Source organism: Chelmon rostratus, chromosome 20 (assembly GCF_017976325.1).
Source record: "Chelmon rostratus isolate fCheRos1 chromosome 20, fCheRos1.pri, whole genome shotgun sequence".
Classification (NCBI taxonomy): Eukaryota; Metazoa; Chordata; class Actinopteri; order Chaetodontiformes; family Chaetodontidae; genus Chelmon; species Chelmon rostratus.
In genome coordinates this window covers 10,161,931-10,184,690 of record NC_055677.1, presented here as the reverse complement: position 1 = coordinate 10,184,690, position 22,760 = coordinate 10,161,931, and the positions used below count along the sequence as shown (strand labels likewise).

General features: G+C 40.7%; 1 protein-coding gene across 1 annotated transcript; it reads left to right on the top strand.

The window, feature by feature from the left end:
- The first annotated feature begins 19 nt into the window (after positions 1 to 19).
- Positions 20 to 13,784, top strand: si:ch211-161h7.4. Its single transcript, XM_041961675.1, has 16 exons — positions 20 to 139; positions 623 to 666; positions 5,660 to 5,724; positions 5,814 to 5,941; positions 6,500 to 6,560; positions 6,691 to 6,904; positions 7,330 to 7,410; positions 8,176 to 8,355; positions 8,480 to 9,198; positions 9,482 to 10,000; positions 10,684 to 11,248; positions 11,336 to 11,406; positions 12,054 to 12,194; positions 12,732 to 12,892; positions 13,039 to 13,129; positions 13,358 to 13,784. The coding sequence occupies exons 1-16, from the start codon at positions 116 to 118 to the stop codon at positions 13,438 to 13,440; spliced, it is 3,147 nt and encodes a 1,048-aa protein (XP_041817609.1). The 5' UTR covers positions 20 to 115; the 3' UTR covers positions 13,441 to 13,784.
- The last annotated feature ends 8,976 nt before the right edge of the window (positions 13,785 to 22,760 follow it).

The following is a 22,760-nucleotide window of genomic DNA, read 5'->3' as shown; positions in this document are numbered from 1 at the left end:
GAGTGCGCGGGTCAGCTACAAATTGTTAACAGCGCGATTGTTTAGCTTGGGTCGCCCTGTAGTAAACAGTCGTCTAGCATTTTCGTTAACAGACAGACATACCTAGCTAACATAAATGGAGACAAAGTACCCTACCTTGGTAAGTTAAGGTCTTCTTTTGTGTTTCTCTATTATGTTGTGCTCCTGCGGAAAGAGGGCCGAACAACCATGTAACGTTGACGCTCACCAAAACCGAGAGGGGAAGGGGCTGTAACGTTAACATACACTCAGCTGCGAGTTGGCTAAATACAAACAAGCTAGCTAGCTAGTACCAGTACAACAGCCACTGAATATTTCCAGTCTTCATGGACATGTTTCTGGTGAAGCTGTTTGTGATTCTGTTGATTTATATTGTGCAAGTTAATGGTGTTTCTAATATTTACCCATCCTGTGTGTAAGAATAAGGGTTGTTGCATTAAATGTTAACGTTATACTAGAGTGATTTTAGCTTTGTGTGTCTTCAACTGACAACCTCCTGTGGTATTCAAATGATGTTAACTGGTAGCTAATGTTCCCAAATGAACAAAGTATCCAAATTACGTGGACACAGTTATAAACTAACTTTCTAACTTTGTCTGTTCAGAGGAGACCAAAGAGGAAACTCTGCTACTTTACAAACAAGGAAAGGTACGTTTGAAAGTGTTTAAAACAGTTTTCAGTATTCATGTGCTCTGTGAGTGAACCTTTCTCTAAAGCCACAAACTGCAGATCTGAAACCTGGGTTGTATGTTGTGCACCTTATCTTGTTTCTAACATGGGGGTTGCAATGCAAATTTAATTGACATGTCATGCTCAATGACAATAAAGAATCTTGAATCTGTGAACTGTCACAGACCAAGTTGGTAGACCAAAGAGAGGTCAGAATAACAGGACGATACTGAAGCACTAATAGAAGAGAATTTAATATTTAACATGACCATTTCAACAAACTGCAGTAACGACATAACATGTCAGCATAGCACTACCTAATATTAACTTATGCAAAATGTTGAAATGAATGATAAAACAGTATTCAAGCAGGTGTGATGCAGCTGGGACTCATTTTGTTAGCCAGCCAGAAAACTCTTTACTTCATGAAAATTAAATGATTTACGTTAATGAAACTAATATAATAACAAAATGGACAAAGTTCGTTAACTACATGTGTGCACTGTATTTGTATAACCGTGCTTAGGGATGCACGATAACTGTTTTTTAAAACTGATACCAATAACCGATAACTTTCAGCTCCTAAAGGCCGATACCGATAACACACACATATACCTAACATCATGACATCAATACCACGAACAAAACGAAAAACAGTTTTGACTATTTATTTTTCCAATGAAAAACTATTGGTAAGCCTCTCAAACATGTTCTTAAAGCTATCAAAAAAACCTATTTAATATCTCACATCAATTTAAATAAGGTGCATTACTTACTGATATAAAAATGATACAAATACATGCATCGGGATTACAAACTGAAAAAGTGTATTCCAGAAGTTTACAAAAAATAAATATACATAAAAAATTAATGCACTGGCACAAGTTAGATTCAAACATTTCTATTTAAACAAACTGAAAAAGTGCATTCCTCAATGATAACAAAAATAATGCACAGTGCATATTGTACTGACAGAAGTTAGAAGACGGCACTCTTAAATACTCAATTCTGATTGGTCAATCGCGAAAATTCAGCGGTGTTCCTAACAGTCAGACTAAAGGGGCAATCCCTTAATGTACCAAGCTCAATAACAAATCACCAGCTGATTTGAGTGGCATAATATGGAGCATTTTCCGTACATTATTTTTAATTTGTTTGGAGAGGACCAAACACTTGGCTGGAGAATGATGTCCCCAGCAAAAAAGACAGAAAAGTAAAGAACAACGCTGGACCGACTGGAGGAGCGATATTAAGACACAAAAGACTTGAGGACGCAGAGATTGACCAGATTGAAGCCGACAGACACGAAAAAAACACCAAAAGAATTATCGGGGCTGTTCGTCATGATATCGGACTTATCGGAATGACGTCATAATTTCTTGTTATCGGCCCGATAATTATCGTGCATCCCTACAAACGATGATTTTAATATCTCACAATGATACAATTAGAAATGACCTTCGCACAGTGACATCACACAGTGACATCAGAGATAACACAGTGACATCACAGTGACGTCACACGGTGACATCACACGCTGTGACATCACACACTGACATCACATCCCACGGTGACATCACACGCTGTGACATCACACACTGACATCACACAGTGACATCAGAGATAACACAGTGACATCACAGTGACATCACACGGTGACATCACACACGCTGTGACATCACACCCCACGGTGACATCACACACTGTGACATCACACGCTGTGACATCACACAATATCTCACAATGATATAATTAGAAATGACCATCGCACAGTGACATCACACAGTGACATCAGAGATAACACAGTGACATCACAGTGACGTCACACGGTGACGTCTCACGGTGACATCACACACTGACATCACATCACACGCTGTGACATCACACGCTGTGACATCACACGCTGTGACATCACACACGGTGACATCACACACTGACGTCACATCACGGTGACATCACACACTGACGTCACATCACACACTGACATCACACACTGACATCACACACTGACATCACACACTGACATCACACTGTGACAGCTGGCCAAAACAACAACAAACGGCTGCGCGTCCACGAGTAAACGGCAACTGGTGGTGTTCTTGTGGACAATGTTGAATGATGACAACAGAGGAGGAATGCCTCTGTTGCTCAGAGTGGGACTTGCGGCCAGGAGATACGCGTTTGTTGTTGTTTGGCCAGCTGTTCCTCTCTCTGCCTCCGCATCCTCCTTTCAACGAGCTCCTCATCCGTGTACTCCGACTCAAAACGGTAAGGACGTCCATCGTAAACAAAGTCATCGTCCACCACCTCAGAGTCGGAAAAATATTCATCCATTTTGTGAAAAATAACAGTCGCAAACTACAGCTAAACTTGTGGCTGGTGGCTCGCAGCGCGCGTCGCTCGAAAATGGCATCATCCACGTTAGAGGTAGTTTCCTTGAGACGCTGTATATTGATAACATGCCACCACGGGCTCAGAGGGGAATAGCGCCAGCATATCACAACAAAATATTAGAATATGAACGAGTTTCGCCGCAGATTATGTGTTTATAGAGGCTACTCACGGATGCCCCGATTACTTGCATTATACGGATATAAGCGCCGCTCCTCTAGGGCAAATTTCTTCAAAACGACTCCAAATGCCACCAAAGTTGTCTGGGTGTCTAAATGGTCGTATTTAATGCTACAAATAAAGTCCAGGTTGTAAAAAACGAAAGTTATCCTTTAATGTACCAAGCTCAATAACAAATCGCCAGCTGATTTGAGTGGCATAATATGGAGCATTTTCCGTACATTATTTTTAATTTGTTTGGAGAGGACCAAACACTTGGCTGGAGAATGATGTCCCCAGCAAAAAAGACGAGAAAAGTAAAAAACAACGCTGGACCGACAGGAGGAGCGATATTAAGACACAAAAGACTTGAGGACGCAGAGATTGACCAGATTGAAGCCGACAGACACGAAAAAAACACCAAGAGAAACACAGCATAGACGATCGGTCTGCTAAAAGACTGCTGAGTGGAGACAAAACTGGAGACAGATTTTTTTAATGTCTGACGCTGAAAGCAGAAATCAGCTGATGCAGGACTTTTATCCATCAGTCCGAAAAAAAAGCGGTAAACCAAACTCTGTCTCCAGCTACGTCTCTCTCAGGTCTGGGATATCCCGTCACTTCTCCACATTTGACATGATTTCGCTGAATATCTGTAAAGAAATCAGTTTTCCTGCCTGCCGGCCTGCGCACAGTGACAGGCGGTTGCTACGCAATGTACGTGTTTACTTTCAGAGCCGCTGCGCAGTGAGAGCGGTGACAGGCGAGAGTAGACTCATTTTAAATCAATAAAATATGTTTTAATCACTATTTTGTGTCACACTATTGAATGCTTTAGTAATAAGCCGTGTTCTAAGCGGGATAACGTCTAGTGAGCAGTTTCCTACGGGGAGCGTCGCGTCGGGCTTCTATGTCATCCTGAAGGAAGATACATGATCCCTTACTTAGTCTTGTCTATGTAAACCAACTGAAAAAAGGGCAGTCCATAGTAAGTCAAGCACCATCGCGTCCATGATTAAATCTTCAATAACCTGTGCCCGTGGGTCATCTTTGGCAAATTTCTCGGACTTTTCGAAAGCCTCGCCGACACGTAAGTCCCGTTGGCCTCTTTGCGGCTGGCTTGCTAACGTTAGCGTCTTTAGCAGGCCGGCCGTCCTCATACGCTTTCCAAACTCCGTCAAAGCGGTGGTTATGTTTCAGGTGACTGATTTGGTATTAAAGCTTGTGCCATTTCTCACTCCTAGTGGAACTCCCTTGGAACATTTGTTATGAATAACCAGCGAACTGTCTCCATCGGAAACTTTGAAGAGGTCTGAACTCTGTTTTCATAAGCACGCTGTGCCGCATGCTGCATTCAAGGGTAACATACATTCCCCCGTTCCCTCGTTTGCCAGTCGTTCTTTTGGCCTATTTAAGTTCATGTTTCTATTTTTTGTGTGTAACATGTGAAAAAATACTGCGAATGTTAATTCAAGTCAGCAACTAGCAAAATTATGACCGAGTTAACTAGTTGTTTTCTGGCATGAGGGGGTATTCTTGATTTTTCCCAGTGAGGAAGAGTTTTTCTGATTATGCTAACGTCACTTGAACGCAGCATTCACTGCAGGCCATTCGGGTCTCATAGTGGGAGCGAGGCACTGCCGTGCTGACAAAAACACATACGTTATCGGGGCTGTTCGTCATGATATCGGACTTATCGGAATGACATCATAATTTCCTGGCCGATACCTATCGGCCCGATAATTATCGTGCATCCCTAACCGTGCTGTCAGAAATGGTTAATAACATTGAGTTTGTTGTATGAAACCAACATGTGTTTGTCCAGTTATTTATCTGTTTGTGTCTGTGCATTGAGTGTTGTGCTCAAAAAGAAACCTAAACTGAATGAATGATGAAATGCTACTTTCCCTTCTTCTGGGTCAGTGTGTGGCTATCACAAGATTTGAATTTTTTGGGTGTAATCCCTCTAATTTATAAAATATTTTATGTTTAATGCAGATGTAATAGTGTTATAATTAGAGTTGGAACAATGAATTGATTAGTTGTCAACTGATAAATTAATCAGCAACTATTTTGATAAACGATTAATTGGTTTAAGTAATTTTTTAAGAAAAAGTTTAAATTCTCTGATTTAAGATTCTTAAATGTGCATGTTTTTTAGTGTCTTTACTCCTCTATGACATTGAACTGAATATCTTTGAGTTGTGTACAAAAAAAGACATTTGAGGATGTCATCTTAGGCTTTTGGAAATAGTGATCAACATTTTTCACCATTTTCTGACATTTTATAGACCAAAAGAGTAACTGATTAATCAAGAAAATGATCTAGAGATTAAGTGCCAATGAAAATAATTGTCAGTTGCTGCCCTGGTTGAGATGTTTGCCTTTACCTTTGGTATTAACCTGCCATTTGTGTTTTCAGTTCATCTAAACAATGGACACCAACACTGGCATTGGGAGACATTGATAAGATTTTTGATGACTTGGGTGAGTTGAGTGTGTGAACTTCAATGTTTTGCAGTTCGTTTTGCATTTTCATCATATTAATTTACTGTATGCTTCGCTATTCTTTCCAGATTCATCCTCGCAAAGTAATGATGATGACCTACTTCAGCCATCTACTGGGACAAACCAGAGTGAGGAAGAGGCTCTGCCAGGCCCACAGGAAGGACCCCTAACGGATAAACTTCCAAGATGTCACACGGTAATGAACAGAAAGTTGTTACAGGGACTTCTGCTACTATAACAAATACTGTAAGTAGTCAAAAGCTCTCTTGCTCCAGTGTTGGATAACAAAGATGACGCATCTTAAATATCAGAGAGGCACTCTTTTTCTTTATGTATTTATTTGTTTTGCCACTGATAAGTAGCTGTTTTCTGTTGTTATGTCCTCTATTGGCAAAGGGCTGTTTAGCCAGCAGTGCTTGTTTTTAGGCTCAGCAGCTCTTGTACATCCATTTAGGGCTGTACCGAAAAGTGGGAAACTTCATTCATAATGCAGACAGATTGTTCAGATTCTAAATCAACATTTGATAGACTGTAAGATTGTCTTTTTTTGCATTTAAGTGGAGAGTATTGAGATTTTTATTGCAACTTCAGCAATATGTGCTGACTTAACTTTGAAACACTCATTGGAGCAGTATATGTTGTACAACCCTACATCTATTCATGGGTATTGTGCTATTTACCTTTCTTGAATAAGGAAATCTTTGGCACCTTAAGATTTGTAGAGCCTCTGAATGTATGTTTTGTTACTCTTAAGGTTCCTGAAGATGATGTCCTGCATCCTGCAACAAGGTCACCCAGTACTAATCTAGGCATTGGTAAGAGAGTCAAACCTGTATTTTACAGAGAAAATACTTGGCCATTCTAAATTTACACACATATGTTTGGTCACTTGTCTTGTCTAGAAATGTTGTTCTTGTTAAAGAGTGTTGCTTTTCCATGTTGCAGATTTGGACTCCCCGTTCAAAGCCCATAGGCCAGTGAAGACATCCAGCCCTATTGAAGAGCGCTTGCTTGTGGAAGGTGTAGAAGAGCTGAACAATGGAAAAGACAGAGTTGTGGCTCCGATTCTCTTTGCCTGTGAAGATGCAGGACAAGAAGAGGCAAACACAGAGCCTATACTCACCCAGAAACCCCAAGACGATGGGCATGTTGCTGAAGCGTAAGTCATTATTAATGCCTCATGACGTGTTGTAAATAAGCTGTTTGAAATTAATTCTTACCATGATTTGTCTGGCAGGCTTGTTTGTATAAAGCGTACAATTTTAATGTCAACAGTGATGTCAGGAGTCAGAATATTTTCAATCATTAATTTACAGTACGTTTCTTTCAACTGTCCTTTCTGAAGTGATGCGTCTGATCTGGATACTCATCCAGGCAAGATTTCTTTAAGCAAACCCAAGATGTCCAGTCATACAGACAAAGTGATTTTAATACACAAGTGACCATTAAAGTACATGCAGGGCCCATTTGGCGTTTTAATATTTCATTTTCATTTTTCTGGTTCCTGTGCTCATTACTTAGATGTTTGCCTTTTTAGATTTTGTACTTAATGTGCGTGTGGTGTATATTTACTTCTTTCTTAAGCAAAGAGAGACATCCAGTAAAAGACAAAACACCCAAGAAAACTGAAACCGCTTATTTGGAGGGCAAAAGAAAAGCACCAAGGTAAGAAGTAATGGCTATTCAATGTATACTTACAGTAAGTTTTGTGCTTTCACTTTAGATACAATGACATATATGGATATACTTGTGATAAGTGAACATCAGCTAATAATATATGATATACCTGAAGGTTCAATTTGGATCCATATCACAGGTAGTTTTCTACCCATTTCATAATTTTTGTAATAGTTGGTATAAAATATCTAATATCCTGCTCCTGCATGGAAACAGCACAGTCATAACCAGAAGTACAGATAACTCAGAAATGTCTTTCTAGCAGTATAACAATTATAATGCCACAAATCCTAAAAAAAGAAAAAAAAAGAGCTTTGCTGGAGATCTCATATTGCACACCCCTAGTGAAAAGTAATTTGTGTGAATAGCAGTTGCACAGAATGTAATGTTTTTGTGTTGTGTTTGTAATTTGTCAGGATCTGGTTAGTTTAAACTGTTTATTTTGTGACTTCTATGTGATTTCAATGAATTAGCACTATTTTAAGCTTAGATTTGGTAATTCTCACGCATGGTTCTCTTATTGACAGCTGGAAATTTGAAAAAAGATGATATTTTCTTTTTTCTTGAGTCTACAATAACTGGTGTATTTAATGTAATTTTATTTATTCAAAGAAAATAATTTCAAATCCACTGATTGGTTGTGGCGTTCAGAGGGCCAATGAAGCAGCACAGTATTGTGATTTTTTTTTTTTTTAAATTTAACATAAGAACTTACTTGAGTCAGTTCTGTTTTTTCTTTTTGTTTATTCCCAGGCAAGAAAACACAGACCCACCCATGTCAGCAGTGAGACAGGAGCCTGAAGTTGCAGCTCCTAAGGAAAAGTCAGAAAGTGTTGACAGGCAGCCATCTGTGGAAGTGTCCAACCGTGTGGGAAAAGATATGACGACTTTTCTGCAGAAGCTTAGAGAAGCTGGGCAGCCCAAACCTGCATCGTGAGTAGAGATAAGAGTACACCTTATTAATTTGTTGCTGTGATGTGTTCCTGCTGTTCACAAAGTAATGGCTCTTGTACTTAACATAAAATAATGCGTAATTAATTTAATATTTGTTTTTAAGTTCCAGGAACTGTCTGTCACTGGTGAAAGTACCCACTCCTCCTGAGCCAGAGGATGATTTCCTGATTCTGGAGGATGATACACCTCTATGGATTTCCATCTCAAGTAAAACTGCCACCAGTAGGAGACAGAGACGGAGCAAAACTTCCAGCACCGACAAAGACAGCTCAACAGACAAGGGGGCGAAGGATAGCCCACTAGAGGCTGCACAAGAACAGCAAGAATCTGAACAGGCAGATGGCACACTGGCAAGTCAGACCGTCAATCAGAAAATGAAGAAGATCAAAGGGAAAGCAAAAAAGAATGAGGTGACTGAGCCTGGAAATAATATGGATGAATTGTGCAGTCCTGAGGACCCTCCTGCAGGTGATTTAATGGAACAAGAGAAACCAAACAAAAAGAAACAACGACTCAAAAAGGTGCCATCTAAAGAAAGCGACAAGGCAGAGGAACAGCCTAAAGACACGGTTAGCAGGGAAACAGATGAAGAAAAACCCTCTGTGAAAATGGACAAGAAAGCTCAGAAATCCTCTGACAGGAAGAGATCAAAGTCTTCAAAAGATGAGAATGGAAATGCCAAGACGAACAGGGTTAAGTCATTAAAGAAGGCCGGAAAAGTGACGCAGGCGTCTGGTGCAGTAAAGGAGATGCCGTATGTTGAGGCTGCGAGGGGACAAAGTGAGGAGCAGGCAGGTGCTGAACACCTCAGTTCTCTTTCAGGTAACTGGCTGTCCTTTATTTATTTCTTTTTGGTTCCCAATTAGTTTCCAGAGTGGTTCCAAGTTTTCCTGTGGTCCACACCAAATAACAATAACATAGAAAATGCATGAAAAATAAAAATAATAAGTTGCAATAGGAACATGTAATTAAAACAAATTATTCAAGTAAATAACAATGAAAATGAATATTTCTCTCAGAGTTTCAGTGTAAAATGGATGCGTTATGTTCAGCATCTCATTAATATATATACCACATGTTACATGTTTTTTATTTCTCCCCACAGACAAAGAACTCATGAATTCGGAAGCACAAATGAATGCAAAAAATCAACGAAACAGACTACCAGTTGTGTCTGAAGAGACTTCTTCTGAAGACAGTCAGATTCTTGGGAAAAGGAGAAGGAAGCAGACTGGAGAGTGGTGGTTGAGCTGCACTCAGAGCACAGAGGAAACAAAGGTTACAGAGAGCCAGCCTTCAGTGAAGAAGTCCAAGCAGAGCAACAAAGTGGCCAGCGCAGCAGTGCCACCACCTGTAAAGTCCAAGAAGGGCAGAGTTTTAAAGAGAAGAAATCAGACACATCCTGCACCCTCAGCCAGCCAGGACACAAATAAAGGCAAGAAAACCAAATGGCACAAAAACAGAAATAAAAGAGGAGATGCACCAGACAAGAAAGCATCAGAACAAGTATTTGATGTGCTTGAGGAGGGGCAGACTGAAGAGCAGCAGCAGGAGGACCAGGACCTGGATTCTGTACAGTCAAGCCCTTTAGACCTTACACACAGAGACCACAGCCATAACTCTGGTAAGGTCAACAGCGTTAAATGTACTCCATCACCGGTAAAAGTTCGCCATTTAAATTCCTACTTAAGTATATGTACACAAGAATTATCAACAACATGTGCTTGAACAGTAAAGTACTGCTGGCAAACGGCCCCTGTGACTGAATAATTACTAGATATGACAGTTAAACTGTTAATACTGTTGCATCATTGTGCATTTTTACCTCTTTCAGCCTCATACAAATATCTAAATGGAACCATCTGGAAAGTTTAAATGTCTCTTTGGTGTATCAGTTATAAGCCAGATTTGGGAGCCACTGGTTTGATCTATAACAGTGCATTGTAATTTCTAGGTCTATTGTGTGTCTAATGTAAAAGCTTAATCTGCAAAGCACCCAGTAACTAAAACTGCCTCTGCAATTTAGTGGAGCCAAAGTATGAAAAAAGTGCACCTTTTAAGTACAATTCTAAGGCACTTGTACTTTATATTGTATAGTATAAATAATAGTAGTTATAGTATAGTGTAGTATAAGTATAGAATTTGAATTAATGTTCTTGGTTACATTGCACCACTGGTTAAGTTCAGGGTTTGTTTACACTCATGTTTCAACATTTTAAGTTACAGCTGAATTCTGTTTTCAGTTCTGTGTGAGGTATAAATAATACCTTTATACCAACCAATAAGCTTTGATTTTTTTTTTTACAGGGGATCTGGTATTTCAAAGAGTATACCATCATGTACCTAATGATAAAATGTCCATCACTCCGGCGCCGGACTCTCCCAGAGGATCTCGGGAGCAGCTCAGGGCAGCAGTACAGGAGAAACGGAGGAGGAAACCTCCCAGTGACTGGTGGATGGTTGATGGCATGTCTATGGATGTGGACAGCATCTCCTCACAGCCTCAGAAGCAAGAGCCCAAACCTCGCAAGGAAAGAAAAAAGCGATCTAAGCAGAATATTTCTCCCTCATCAAAACCACTAGGGGGAGCTCCTGTGCCTCCTCCGTTGTCAGCTCCAAGGACTGTCAAACGCTCTCTGGCCACATTTAAAGACATTTTCACTTCAGCCACAGAGACCCCGACTGTGATCAGCAGCAGAGAAGCCGGTCAGAATAACAGCCGTAAAGTCACAGCACGTCCTGCTGTAGACATCACTGTTACTGACCCAACAACACTCTGCAAGGCTGATGTTCTCAGTACAGATGCTGGTGAATCCTACAGCCCTCCCAACCATGAGGCCCCACAGGACCACGACTGTCAGTCAGATGACATGTAAGGGGAAGTCCAAATGTTGACACCCTTAACCTTTCCCTCCTATTGTCTTTAAAAGTCATGTTTTTTTTAAACATTTTTTGGCAGGTCAAGAGCACTCAGAAGTGGACCATCCTCCATGATTGAGCTGCAACAGAACGAGGGGAGTGAAGACTTGAGTATGTACACATTTATCCTTATCCCCCTAAAAATACACATTTTGTGATGGGAACACACATTTCACATGAGTCCTTTGATCAAGTATTGTTAATAAGGAATAAACATTGATATACTACAAGTACACTTTAATAGATCAAGAATAAAAATGTAAAGAATTAAGTGATTTCAGGCGTCAACACTGGCTTTCCCTCTCACTTTCACGAAGAAGTAGACCAAAATCTCTGGCACAGTATGAGAGCACAACAATGTTCATGTAAATGGAGGGTTGTAACGCAGGAGTGGGAACAGCAGAAGCTCAAATATAATGTTCATTGAGAGAGAAATGTCAGTGTGAGCTCAGTCTTGGATGGACGCCATGTTTGACTGCAAAATGTGTGTCACCACACTGCAGTGTTGACACTGTGCCCCTTCACCTTCTGTGAGGAATTAAAAATGTAGCAGCCAGGCCTTTGACCTCTGGATATGTAGCTCACCAGGTGAAACAGCTCCCTCTACTGGATCTATGGTTAACCTCGACCGACTTGAATGACAATAGTTGTTCTTCGTTTCATTGTCTGTGTGCTAAATAGTGAAAACTGTGCATTTCTGATACCATCCTTTTTTTAAAAAATGATTGAATTCTACTTTTGTCTTTGCTTTGTTCCAGATCTGCCATCATCCACAGTCCACGCTGTTCTGTCTGCATCAGATCTGTGTGCTCCTCCTCTCAAACCACTGATCTTACATCCGAAGGATAAGGCCAACCTCACAGAGTGGTTTAGGAGTCTCTGGTCTACCACTGTCGACAGTAAGAAAATATAATGTCAAAAGCCACTGTTTTAAAGCATTTATAGATGGATTTGCAGAGACTTTATCGTGTGTATACTTTCTGGAGGTGCACAATTTTAACGTGGCCCCAGAAGAAAAGTGTGTCATATTCTCTGTCAGTGTTATTTAGATTCCCTTTTCCTTTTTTGTATGCAAGTCTTTCAAGACACTCTGTGACTGAACCATAATCATATCAATGGTTTTGGTAAAAAAAAAGAATAAAATTTAATTTGTAAGTGAAATCGTAGCAAACCAGGAAGTAAGGCAAGGACAGTGTGTATGTCTAAGATAAAATGCAAAGTAATCTTAATCACACGGATACAGCTTATGATTTCTGTAATACATCGTTTCATATCTCAGCTGTCGAGTTTAATTAGATTTTGCGTTTTATCTGTGCTTACAACATATTTTTAATCAAAACTTTCTGTTATCATCATGTAATTCTTACGAAAGGGTATAAAACATGAGTAATTGTCGGCCAATAATTCTGTAATAATGCTGTTTAATATCGTCGCAGACGGCCCTGAGATCGCTCCAGACCAATTTGATTGGTACTTCCATCAAGGCAGAGCTCTCGGCTTCCAGGTGGACCTGAACTGTGGCTCCATCTGTAATGGAAAAATCCTGCTGGGCTCCTACATGAAGAAGCCTCTGTGGGTGGATCACAGCGCCACAACAGTCAGTACACGTCTCACTCTTACTTCTCATGTGATTGTGCTGTTGTTTTTGTCATGTCTCCCTCTCTGTCCTCTTGTTCACCAGAGATCTTGAAATCCAGCATTTTATTATTCATGTCTTTATTGTTCTTTTTTTTTTTTTTAAAGGTTTTTAATTTACTAACAAGCTCTGTGAGTGTGACCATCAACGGCCGTGTGTCCCGCTACCATCCAGGACAATCCTATATGGTGCCATGTGGTAAGAATATGACATTATTACATTTATTTAGGCAGAGTGAATATGCTCAGTTGTATTTCATTAAATTACTTCTTCTCCTTAAGGGAGTTGGGACGTTTAAAAATACACATTCACAAATGATGACAGACCTTTAAGTGGTGATTTTGCAGATTTAGATGTATATCTCTGAAAATGAATAGTGCTTGTTTTTTTTGTTTTTTTACTGATGTGACTGTTCTGTTCACACAGGCCATGCTTACAGCATCCAGAACATCACAGCACAGCCTGCAGTTCTGTACTTCACCAGAATATTTGCAGAAAGTTCAGACTAAAGTCACCTTGAATGGCGGCTGAAGAAGCAGCCACAAGTTCTGAAAAACACGACCAAACGCCCAAATGTTTAAAAAAAGACTTGGATATGTGAAATTATTTCTGTTTTTAAACCGACTTTAAATGTAGCTGATTTGAGTTTTGATTGAGCTTATTTCACCATTAGCTACATGTGCTTGTAATGTTAAAATTCTCACAGACAGTGCTTTGTAAATAAAGTTTTGTGTTTTTTGTACTTGGCCGTTTCCTATGATGACAACTTGTGTGTTGATTTAAAAACAAATTGCCAACACATTTTATTGCTAATTAATCTGGAACAAACTCCATTAAAGAGTTTATTTGTAAAGTTCAACAGGACATGCATTGTTTCTGAAACATTTTTTTCTTGTTATCAGTAGAATGTGCTTTAAAGTAGAAGTGCTTGTTATGCCGAATGGCCCTTGGTCAGTGTTATGTTGTGTCTACATTCTATTTTTGGATTATTATTATTATTACAGATGCATTAAGATATAGTAAAAAGTACAGTATTTTCCTCTGAACTGTAGTGGAGTGGAAGGACAGCAGAAATGTCCCTCAGTGCTGGTGTAAAAGTGCCAAAGCTACTTTCCAAAGTGTAAAACATGAAAATGTCATTTATCACTGTCATGCTTTAAAAGTCTGAAGTATGAATGAAGGCCTTTCACCAGAGCTCCAGGCTCAGGAGCACTAATGATGCTCGCTTTGTGGACTGACACTGATGTTTGCTGGTCGACAGTGAAGGACCATCAGCGGAAAAAACCCGGTCATGACAGATTCTTTTAAACGTGCGCAGCATCTTCAGAGCCATTACTATCAGTCTCTGTCCTACTCTCCTTTGGAAATGAATATCATACTCAAGCACATTACTGACAGTCATTTTCCACACAACAACATAAAAATCATCCTGTCGTTGCTTCTGTGTGCTCGTACATAAGCGAAGAAAAGTTGTATAAAACCTTTTGTGGCTGCAGATGAAGCTGCATGAAATCTGTTGGTTGGAGCTAAGTTTGAAACTGAAAAAAATATATATATCTGAGGTTGCAGAGAGCAGTGGCGGACTCAGGCTGTTTGAAGGTTGGGGTGGAGAAAACAAAAAGGCACCTGCTGCATGTAAGGATACATTTATGGTCCATTCATTCTTCTAGGATATAGGACAGCCTATATGTCGCTGCGTTGCTTTTACTCCACTGGAGGGCATCTAAAAGCACACTGCATCATGTTTTCTTCACTGGAAGGGCACTGCATTCCATCGTCTACACTGCAAGGGCAACTTCAGACAAACCTTTCAGTTAAGAAATAATACCACCCCATTTAGTGAGAATACATCAGCAGAGGTAAGCACCGGTTTAAAAGATTATCAAACGACAAAACTCTTTGGCAAGTACACATGTAGATATGGAAATAGAATGATTGTTAAAGTGCTATAAATAATGAGACATCTATTGTATTTATAGTGAAGTTAATTCTGCAATAATTTATCTGTATACTGTTAAGAATAATAAGCAGCATAAATTAGCAAAGGAAATAACCCAAAACTATAATGTTGATAGTAACTAAGGCTATTCAGTAAGCATGAAATTGATATTAAAAATCGTGTTAATCTATGGTAAGCAGGGGTTTGTCAGGAGTGTTTTAAGACAAAGACTTTGACTCACACAGCAGAAACACTGGCAGACTCCCAGCGGCACAGCACACGTCCTCTGGTGGGCATTAAGTCATACCCACTGTTCTGTCATGAAACATTCACTGACCTACTTCATGAAGTCTGGATGAGGTCTCTGCATGTGGATCTGCTGTCTTCTCATCCTGCCATGCAGCTGAATAGTTCAGATACACTGATACCAGCGTTTCTGAAACAAGAACCTTGGGATTGCTCTCTAATTCTTGAATAAGCTTTAACCCTTTGTGCACTGACTGAGCTGTTGCTTAATGACAGCACAAAGACAGAGTGTCCTCTCCACAGCAGAGCTTCTACACCCCGCCAGTCTGATAATTTATCAGTTTTGATTGTCTGGTTTTAGCCGTGCATGGTGCAGCAGCAGTCTGGCTTGCCTCTGGGCAGGATCTCCTTCAGAGAAGTGGATGCTGCTTCCTCCAGCAGAGTACGCACTGGGCCGACCTCCCGGGTCTTCAATTATGAACCATGTCTGTGACCAAATGTGCTGCCTGTAACACATCTGTGCAGTGAAATGGCTGGGATGCATATTCTGCCCTGTGTTCCTGTGAAAGAAAAGGAGAGGGAGCGAATTGGTTGTCAAAGATTTCGAGCACAGAACGTTTTCAGATGAAGGTGTTGGATTGTCACTTGTTTGGTGTGTTTTAGTGATACTCGAAACATGCCACCTGGCGGGTGAGTAATCGGCGTGCAGGGCCTTAAAGGTTACACTGCATCCCAATCAGGGAAGTTTGCAGTCAAAACAGCCCCCGCACACAAACATGCTGGACTGCATAGGAGGAAGCAGGGTCAGCGATGGTGGTGGGTTTTCTAATCCTCAGGTTCAGCCTCTGTGTTTCCTCATTTTACTAACCAGATGAAATTGTGTTAAATGGAGTTTTTAAAAATGGCATTTTTGCAGTTCATTAAGGAATTTGACAAAACAAGTTGCTGTTTTTTTCAATTTCATGGTATTGTTGACAGGAAGAATCATAAAAGCTAATGTTCGCCTTATCCTTTATTGATAGCGCTTATTTTAATGACTGTAGTTTAACCTGAAGAGGGTCTTAGCTTCTTCAGTGCCGTGGATCTTAGCAAATACAGTCTAGTAAGTGTGACAAGCTAACGTTACGGCCCTGCGACACACAACTTCAACGCACTTCTCCCTGAATGTGCATATTTATGCATGAAAAGAAGCGAACTTGCTACTTTAAAACATAAACTCACTACACTTTTAATTCTTTCCCGCGGAAAGTCCAGAAGATAAAGGTAAAATAAAATGCTTGCGATGATTCCAGCGATAACCTCATTTCCCTTTTTAGGAAGGTGTGTAAAAAGTCATCAGGATGCAATGAATGTCTGCACAACATTTTGTGCTAGTCCATGTAGTAAATGATATTTCACTCTGGAGAGAGCACCTGATTGGTCAACGCCCAGGAACAATTCTGACGTGCTAGTCTTTTTGTCGGGGCGTCGCGGGGCGTCCCAAAGTCGTGAAGCATGTCACACAACACGGGTAAAGACGCCCGATTCTTGCTCCCAACAGCCACGAGGTCAGTAATTGGTCGGCCACGACAAAATCCTCTCAAAATCAGGCGGAATCCGGCGTGATGAATCCTATCCTTGCGTGAGTTTGAGCGGTGAGACAGTCGCTGAATAACACATTCCTGAGAGTCACCCTCACATGGAGTGTAGTCTTATCCCTACACTTTCTCACCCGCGTCGCCGTCCCTTAATTCGTCTGATTTAAGTGGATCAGAAACGCCGATGACTTATTTAACCACCAGAAATACTCGTACCTTCCTGGTCGTATTTCTCCTGGGATCAACAGGTATTCAAGAAGCTTCGTTACAGATGTCAATTTGTGACAGTGGCGGCACTGTTTTTGTTTTAATCTCCAGGGATATCTCTCTTCACATCATGCATCCCCCTTCTGCAGAGTAGTGAGTGAGTGCACTGGAGTGTGTGTGTGTTTGATACATACTTCAATCACATTTTTTTTTTAGTGCACATAAGCCTCTTAGGCTCAGTAAATGTTTTCATCGCAAATAACGAATAAGACTCTCTGCATTGTCATCCTGAAGAAGCAGTAAGCGACAATGTCACCTGGCTGCCAGGGAACCTATTCAATTAGCATATTAAATACAAAGTATTTGCCTTCGCTGAGCCATGCATGCCACGAATTCATTTCTTCACACAAAGGCTCTGCAGGTTTTCTGTGATTAATCTGTGTCTCACTTCTTGGAACGGACTCCGAGCATTGAGTATGGCTTCCTCCCTTTGTTCGAGCTGGCTCTGAACGTTTGTTCGGCACATTCATATAATTATTGAAAGCCATTATTATTTTTTAAAGGAGGCATTTGTGAAATTTTTACACGCAAATATGAGCCCTGAATTCAACAGCAAACAGCAGAAAGAGCTGATTACATATGACTGAATAAACCTCTGCACTGCTGACGATCTCACTGATTAATAATCCACGTTATACTGAAGAGTTCATTCCCATAAACAGGCAATAAATGATACACACATCCATTGTGCAATGTGGAAATACACAGAGGAAGCACAAAAACACCATTCATATCAGAAGAAAGCGAATTGTTTACTGCATGACGTTTTGAAAGACTGTTTCCATGCTGTGATATTGTTTACATGTTTTATGTCTTCAACTATGAGCTTGTTTTGCGTCTGACCGGGAAAATCTGCACGAGCCCATTTGGGTTATGCATCACATCTGTTGCGGCCATTAGTGTTTGGAGCAAGCTGTTGAGTTTGCACAACAAGGAAGAATGAAGCAACGATAACCCCAATGCACAACACCAACGGTGATGGGAAGGAAGGTCTGGATTACCAGCTGGGCAAAGTGGGGCCCGGGGTCCCAGAGGGTCTGTGTAGCAACTACTTTGCGGTAATTTGATCAAATGCAAATTTGTTTAGTAGCATGGATCCCTCAGGTGCAAAATGAATTGAAATGGTATCGTGGTTTAAATACATTTCAAATGATATCGTTTATTATTTCTGCATTATTCTTAAGCAAAGTGATGTGTAGTCATATCACAAACAAGCTCATGCGCAGCAAACCTGGGGCAGCAGCGGTGGAACACTGGGTGGTTTCTGGGTAAAATGGTGCAGGAGGAATAAATGCGGTCCCACATAAGGGGTTAATGAAGCCCTGGCACAGGTAAGTGCTGACCACGGCTGTTTTATCTCTTTGATTCATGACTGCACGGTGGGACGTCGTGTGCTCCCTTTGGCTCATGGCACAAAGTCTGTGTTGATTAATTGCTGGAGAAAATGTGATTTGATTTAAAGTTGGGAAAACAGGCCCGTAGATGCACCTGTTGGCTCATGCTGGACAGACACAAGGAGGACAGAGAGACGAAAGTACCGTGGCGCATAAGGCTAATTTATGATGCTTCAGTTGTGTGGAGAACAAAGACGACATTCGGACAGGGTTCCTGAGAAAATTGACTGGAGTGAAAACCAACAGCAACATTATTAACTTCAGTTAAGTCCAGACACTTTTATTTGACTTCACCAAACACAGCAGAATGAACTGAGCTGTGTTCGTCTGCATCAGAGCAGCGCTTAATAAATGTTTGAAAAGTGCACTTAGCGGATGACACACAGTTTGACCCACGCTTTGTAGAACTTCGCCACTTTTCGGCTTTTATTTCAGGGGCATGGAGCTGAGGAGAAGGTGATGGGGTCGTAACTGGGTGGCCTTGCTAATTAATTGTAAAATAGTCTTTTTACGTAGATGACTGACAGGATAATAACACAACGGCAACAATGTAGTCAGTGTGATACGGTCTGGGTCAGACGGTTCACTGGTCATTTGAGCAAAAAGTCAAAGCATGAGCTCAGACTGAAAGTTTACAATAACTGAGTTGTTTGCAATTGAGATGAGGTGTACAGATGCTTTCACTTTGTGCAGCGGTTCTCAAAAATGTTCACTTTTCTAAAGGATAAATCATGTAATTATACATAAAAGTTTTTTTAATAGAAGTTTCATGCAATATTGCAGCACTAACAATTATCTCTCTCTGGACCATTATAAATTCAAATCTATGTCAATATTTCACTTAATGACATCCACCCACACTCCTCTGATGCACTTATGATTACACAGAGGATGGACTCTGAAAGGAAAAGCACACAGGTGTGATTCATGTTGGACCATGGGTTTCTCTTGAGAATGTACCAGAACGAATGGTTTGAGGAGCGGCACAGCACATGTTCAGGGTTACGTCCTGGGGAGGCTTCTGGGAGCAAAAACAGCGGCAGAGCTTCCAGTGACAGCTGGTTTGGTAGCTTCAACCCAGCATGTTCTGAATTTTCACTTGAAAGGGAAATTAATAAGCCAAAAATTACGGGTGTCCACGCTTGTTTTCTTCCCCTTGTTGAACGGAAAATGGTTGATTTAGGGAAAAGTCATTTTTTATCAGAGTGAAGTGATGTTACACACACTCCGTCCTGGATGGTTTGCTCAGTATTGAATTCAGTGTGTCTCCAGCCAGATGCACCTAACTGCCTGTGGGCTTCCCGGGCTCTGAGATATAAAGCTGCAGACGGGGGAAATATAAATACACATGTGCCGCTGGCTGCTGGCTGGACGTTATATGGGAATTCAAAGAAAAATAACACATTTCTCTGACTCTCTAATAACACCTTTAAGCTTTCCTGAACATCCAAGACATAAAAAAACAGGGCTGCTGGGTTGGAAATGCTGAGGTCAAATTACATAAATTAACAAATCAAATACAGAAAAATATAACAACATCAAAAAATAATCAAATCACATGAAATAATCTGTATTTCATGTGATTTGATTATTTTTTGATAAAAACTGAAGAAAACTAACTAATAAAGAAGTGGATAAAACTAGAATAAATATGTACCCCAAGCACTCAACAAAATGAACACAATCTAAAATGTTTTATTAGATTACAAGAAATTAAATATCTAAATGAATACATTAATGAATAAAACACTAGGAGACATCGAAGCTGAAATGAGCTGAAATCTAGCAAACGCACCATACACTCGTAGAAAGCATTTTTTTTTTGTCTTTCCGGTGGTTTAATTGCAGCTGTCCAACAGAACTTTATTTCTCACTCTCTTAACTTTTTTTGTGGGTTGCCAGAGGAAAAAAGTCTTTAAAGTGAGATTTGAGAGAGTCAGTGTCACAGAGAGGAAAGAAAAAACACAGAGAAACAGATTAATTGGTGTTTTTCTGCTTCAGCAGTTTTCAGCCATGTGCCACTGAGAACCCAGGGATTTTAGTCCAATCAAAAACCAACTGATTCAGAGTCTAACGGCTGAGACCATGTGCCATCTGAGCGTCTGTTTCTTTCATTGAAAGCAATTAAAGTGAACTGTTCTGGTGGCGTGTAGCCATGACATCCCAGATTCAGTTTGGCCTCGGAGCACTGCCGCATGTTATCACCTCACTCATTGTCAGCGTTCCTGTTCCTCTTTGCTTTCATGATCCCTTGAAGCAGAAATACCCCAAAGTCACCTTAAAAAAAAGGTTCTCCCTGTGACGCAAATGACGCAATCACAAAAGAAACTGTGAAAAAGGTCTGAGACGTAGATAACACGTATACAGTATGAATTATTAAAGCAACAGAATCTAACACTGTCTAACACTGTCATGGCCTCATAGACATGGCCTGCACAATATAGTGCAATCTAATGTAGCTCTGCAATAAATGTGACACTTCTAAGCTTTAATTGTTCTCACTTTGTTACAGACGTACTGATTCAAGTCAAATGTCATTTTTGAGGCTGCAGTTTTCAGTGTTGTATTGGATTATATTCCACCGCACTGCAAATGTTAGGGACTGTATGACAATAATGTGTCAGTTTTGAGAAGCAACATAGACACAAATCTTAAGTTATGATTGATTTAACTTTCTTATTTGTCTTTTGTGGACATTTTCTGCTCGTGATCAACTTACACCACCATTTCAACAAATATCTGAGCATTTTCACAACATAACGTGCAGCGTGAAGGAGTGAATGTCTGTGGAGTCCCCTCCTCCCCTGCACGGTGGCTCGAACGCTGACAATGTCATCGAACAGTGATTTAGTGAATAATCATGTTAGCGGCATGCATGGTCCGCCACGTGAAGCAGGATCCCTCCCCCTGCGTCCGACCATTCATCTTACACTGAGACAGGCCTGAAAAAAAACACATCAGTAAATTCGGGGAGGGGGTGTGGAGAGTCATGACACAAAGTAGATCCGAGCAGGATGAGGCACCGGCTCGGACACGTCCGGCCGTAAATCCAGAAAAACAATCTCTCATGCTATAAAGCTCTACAACTACATCATCAGTAGAAGCTGCCAGTGGCTATTTTCTGTGAGAAATGCCTCCCGAGGAATATGGCAATAATAATCATTTAGACGGTGGCACAAGGTCAAAAGCTGCGATTGGAGAGAGAGACGTGTCTGGGCTTAATTCATCGACAGAGATAGATAAATGAAAAGCCTTTATATTTCAATTCATATTTACAATGTAAGTAAAAAAGAAAAAGTCTGCAAGGAGAAACAGGCCACATTTCAATTATCTGCTTTTAAAATTTCATTTATGAGCCACATCTATTCAAGGATGAACACAATTTACCTCATTCTTCAGTGAAAGCTTATTGAAACTGCCAGTCAACACTCAGATGGTGTTAACTTCCACTCAAATAACCTCACCAGATAAACGGACGTGCAGGTCGTCTGTGCGAGCGCGTTACTGTGACCCGTATTTCGCTTACTGCTCGGTGGTGACCTCTAGTGGCCATAGTAATTATGTGGAAAGGAGGAGGTTATGAAGAAAGGTGGGGTGGATGGGTGGGGTCAAGCACAGGACTTATATGTACGTTAAAGAATGTAAATAAATATATATACTGAATGGAATAATGTAAGTTAATACAGTTAACTAATCAACTTATTTCTGCCCAAACCTTCATTTTGTCCTAAATCTAACCAAGTACTTCTGGGGCAGCTCACCGGGTGGGGCATGAACCCTGTGTACCAAAGGCCGTGTCCATACTGCAGGAGCCTGGGTTAGATTTTGACCTGCAGCCCTTTGCTGCATGTCGTCCCCCCTCTACACTCTGCCACTATCAATAAAGGCAAAAGAATCCTAACCAAGTCTAATTGGAATTTGCATATTTGTTGTTGCTAACCTGACCGAGTTGTGCATAAGTGATGCTCAGGGGGGTATTGAGGGCGCCATAGTTTGAAGCCTAGTTTTAAAAAATGAAAGGATCTATCTGTGACCTGTTTTTTGGTCGGAACGTATTGAGAGACGGACGAACACGTTTGCCGTTTGTGGTCTTTCGCGAACTTTAAGAAGAAAGTCTCATCCCTGAATCAAATATTCACATTTGGGATTTTTTGAAGACTTTTTTCCAGCCATCCCACCCGTGTTCCTAGACAGGATGTTCACAGGTGGAAACTGAGGACAGGAGAGTCACGTTAAGGTTTATTTCTGGCTCCAATCAAAGCCGAGCAGCTGGCGTCCTGTGGAGGGATGTTGTGTCAGGAGGCTCGTCGGCGGCTGTTAAAGGGGGACTGCCCTCTCTTTCTGTTGTGCTCATAAAGCCGCCAATTAGTCTGAAAGCTCTGTGGATCTTCCCTCTTTCACCTTGT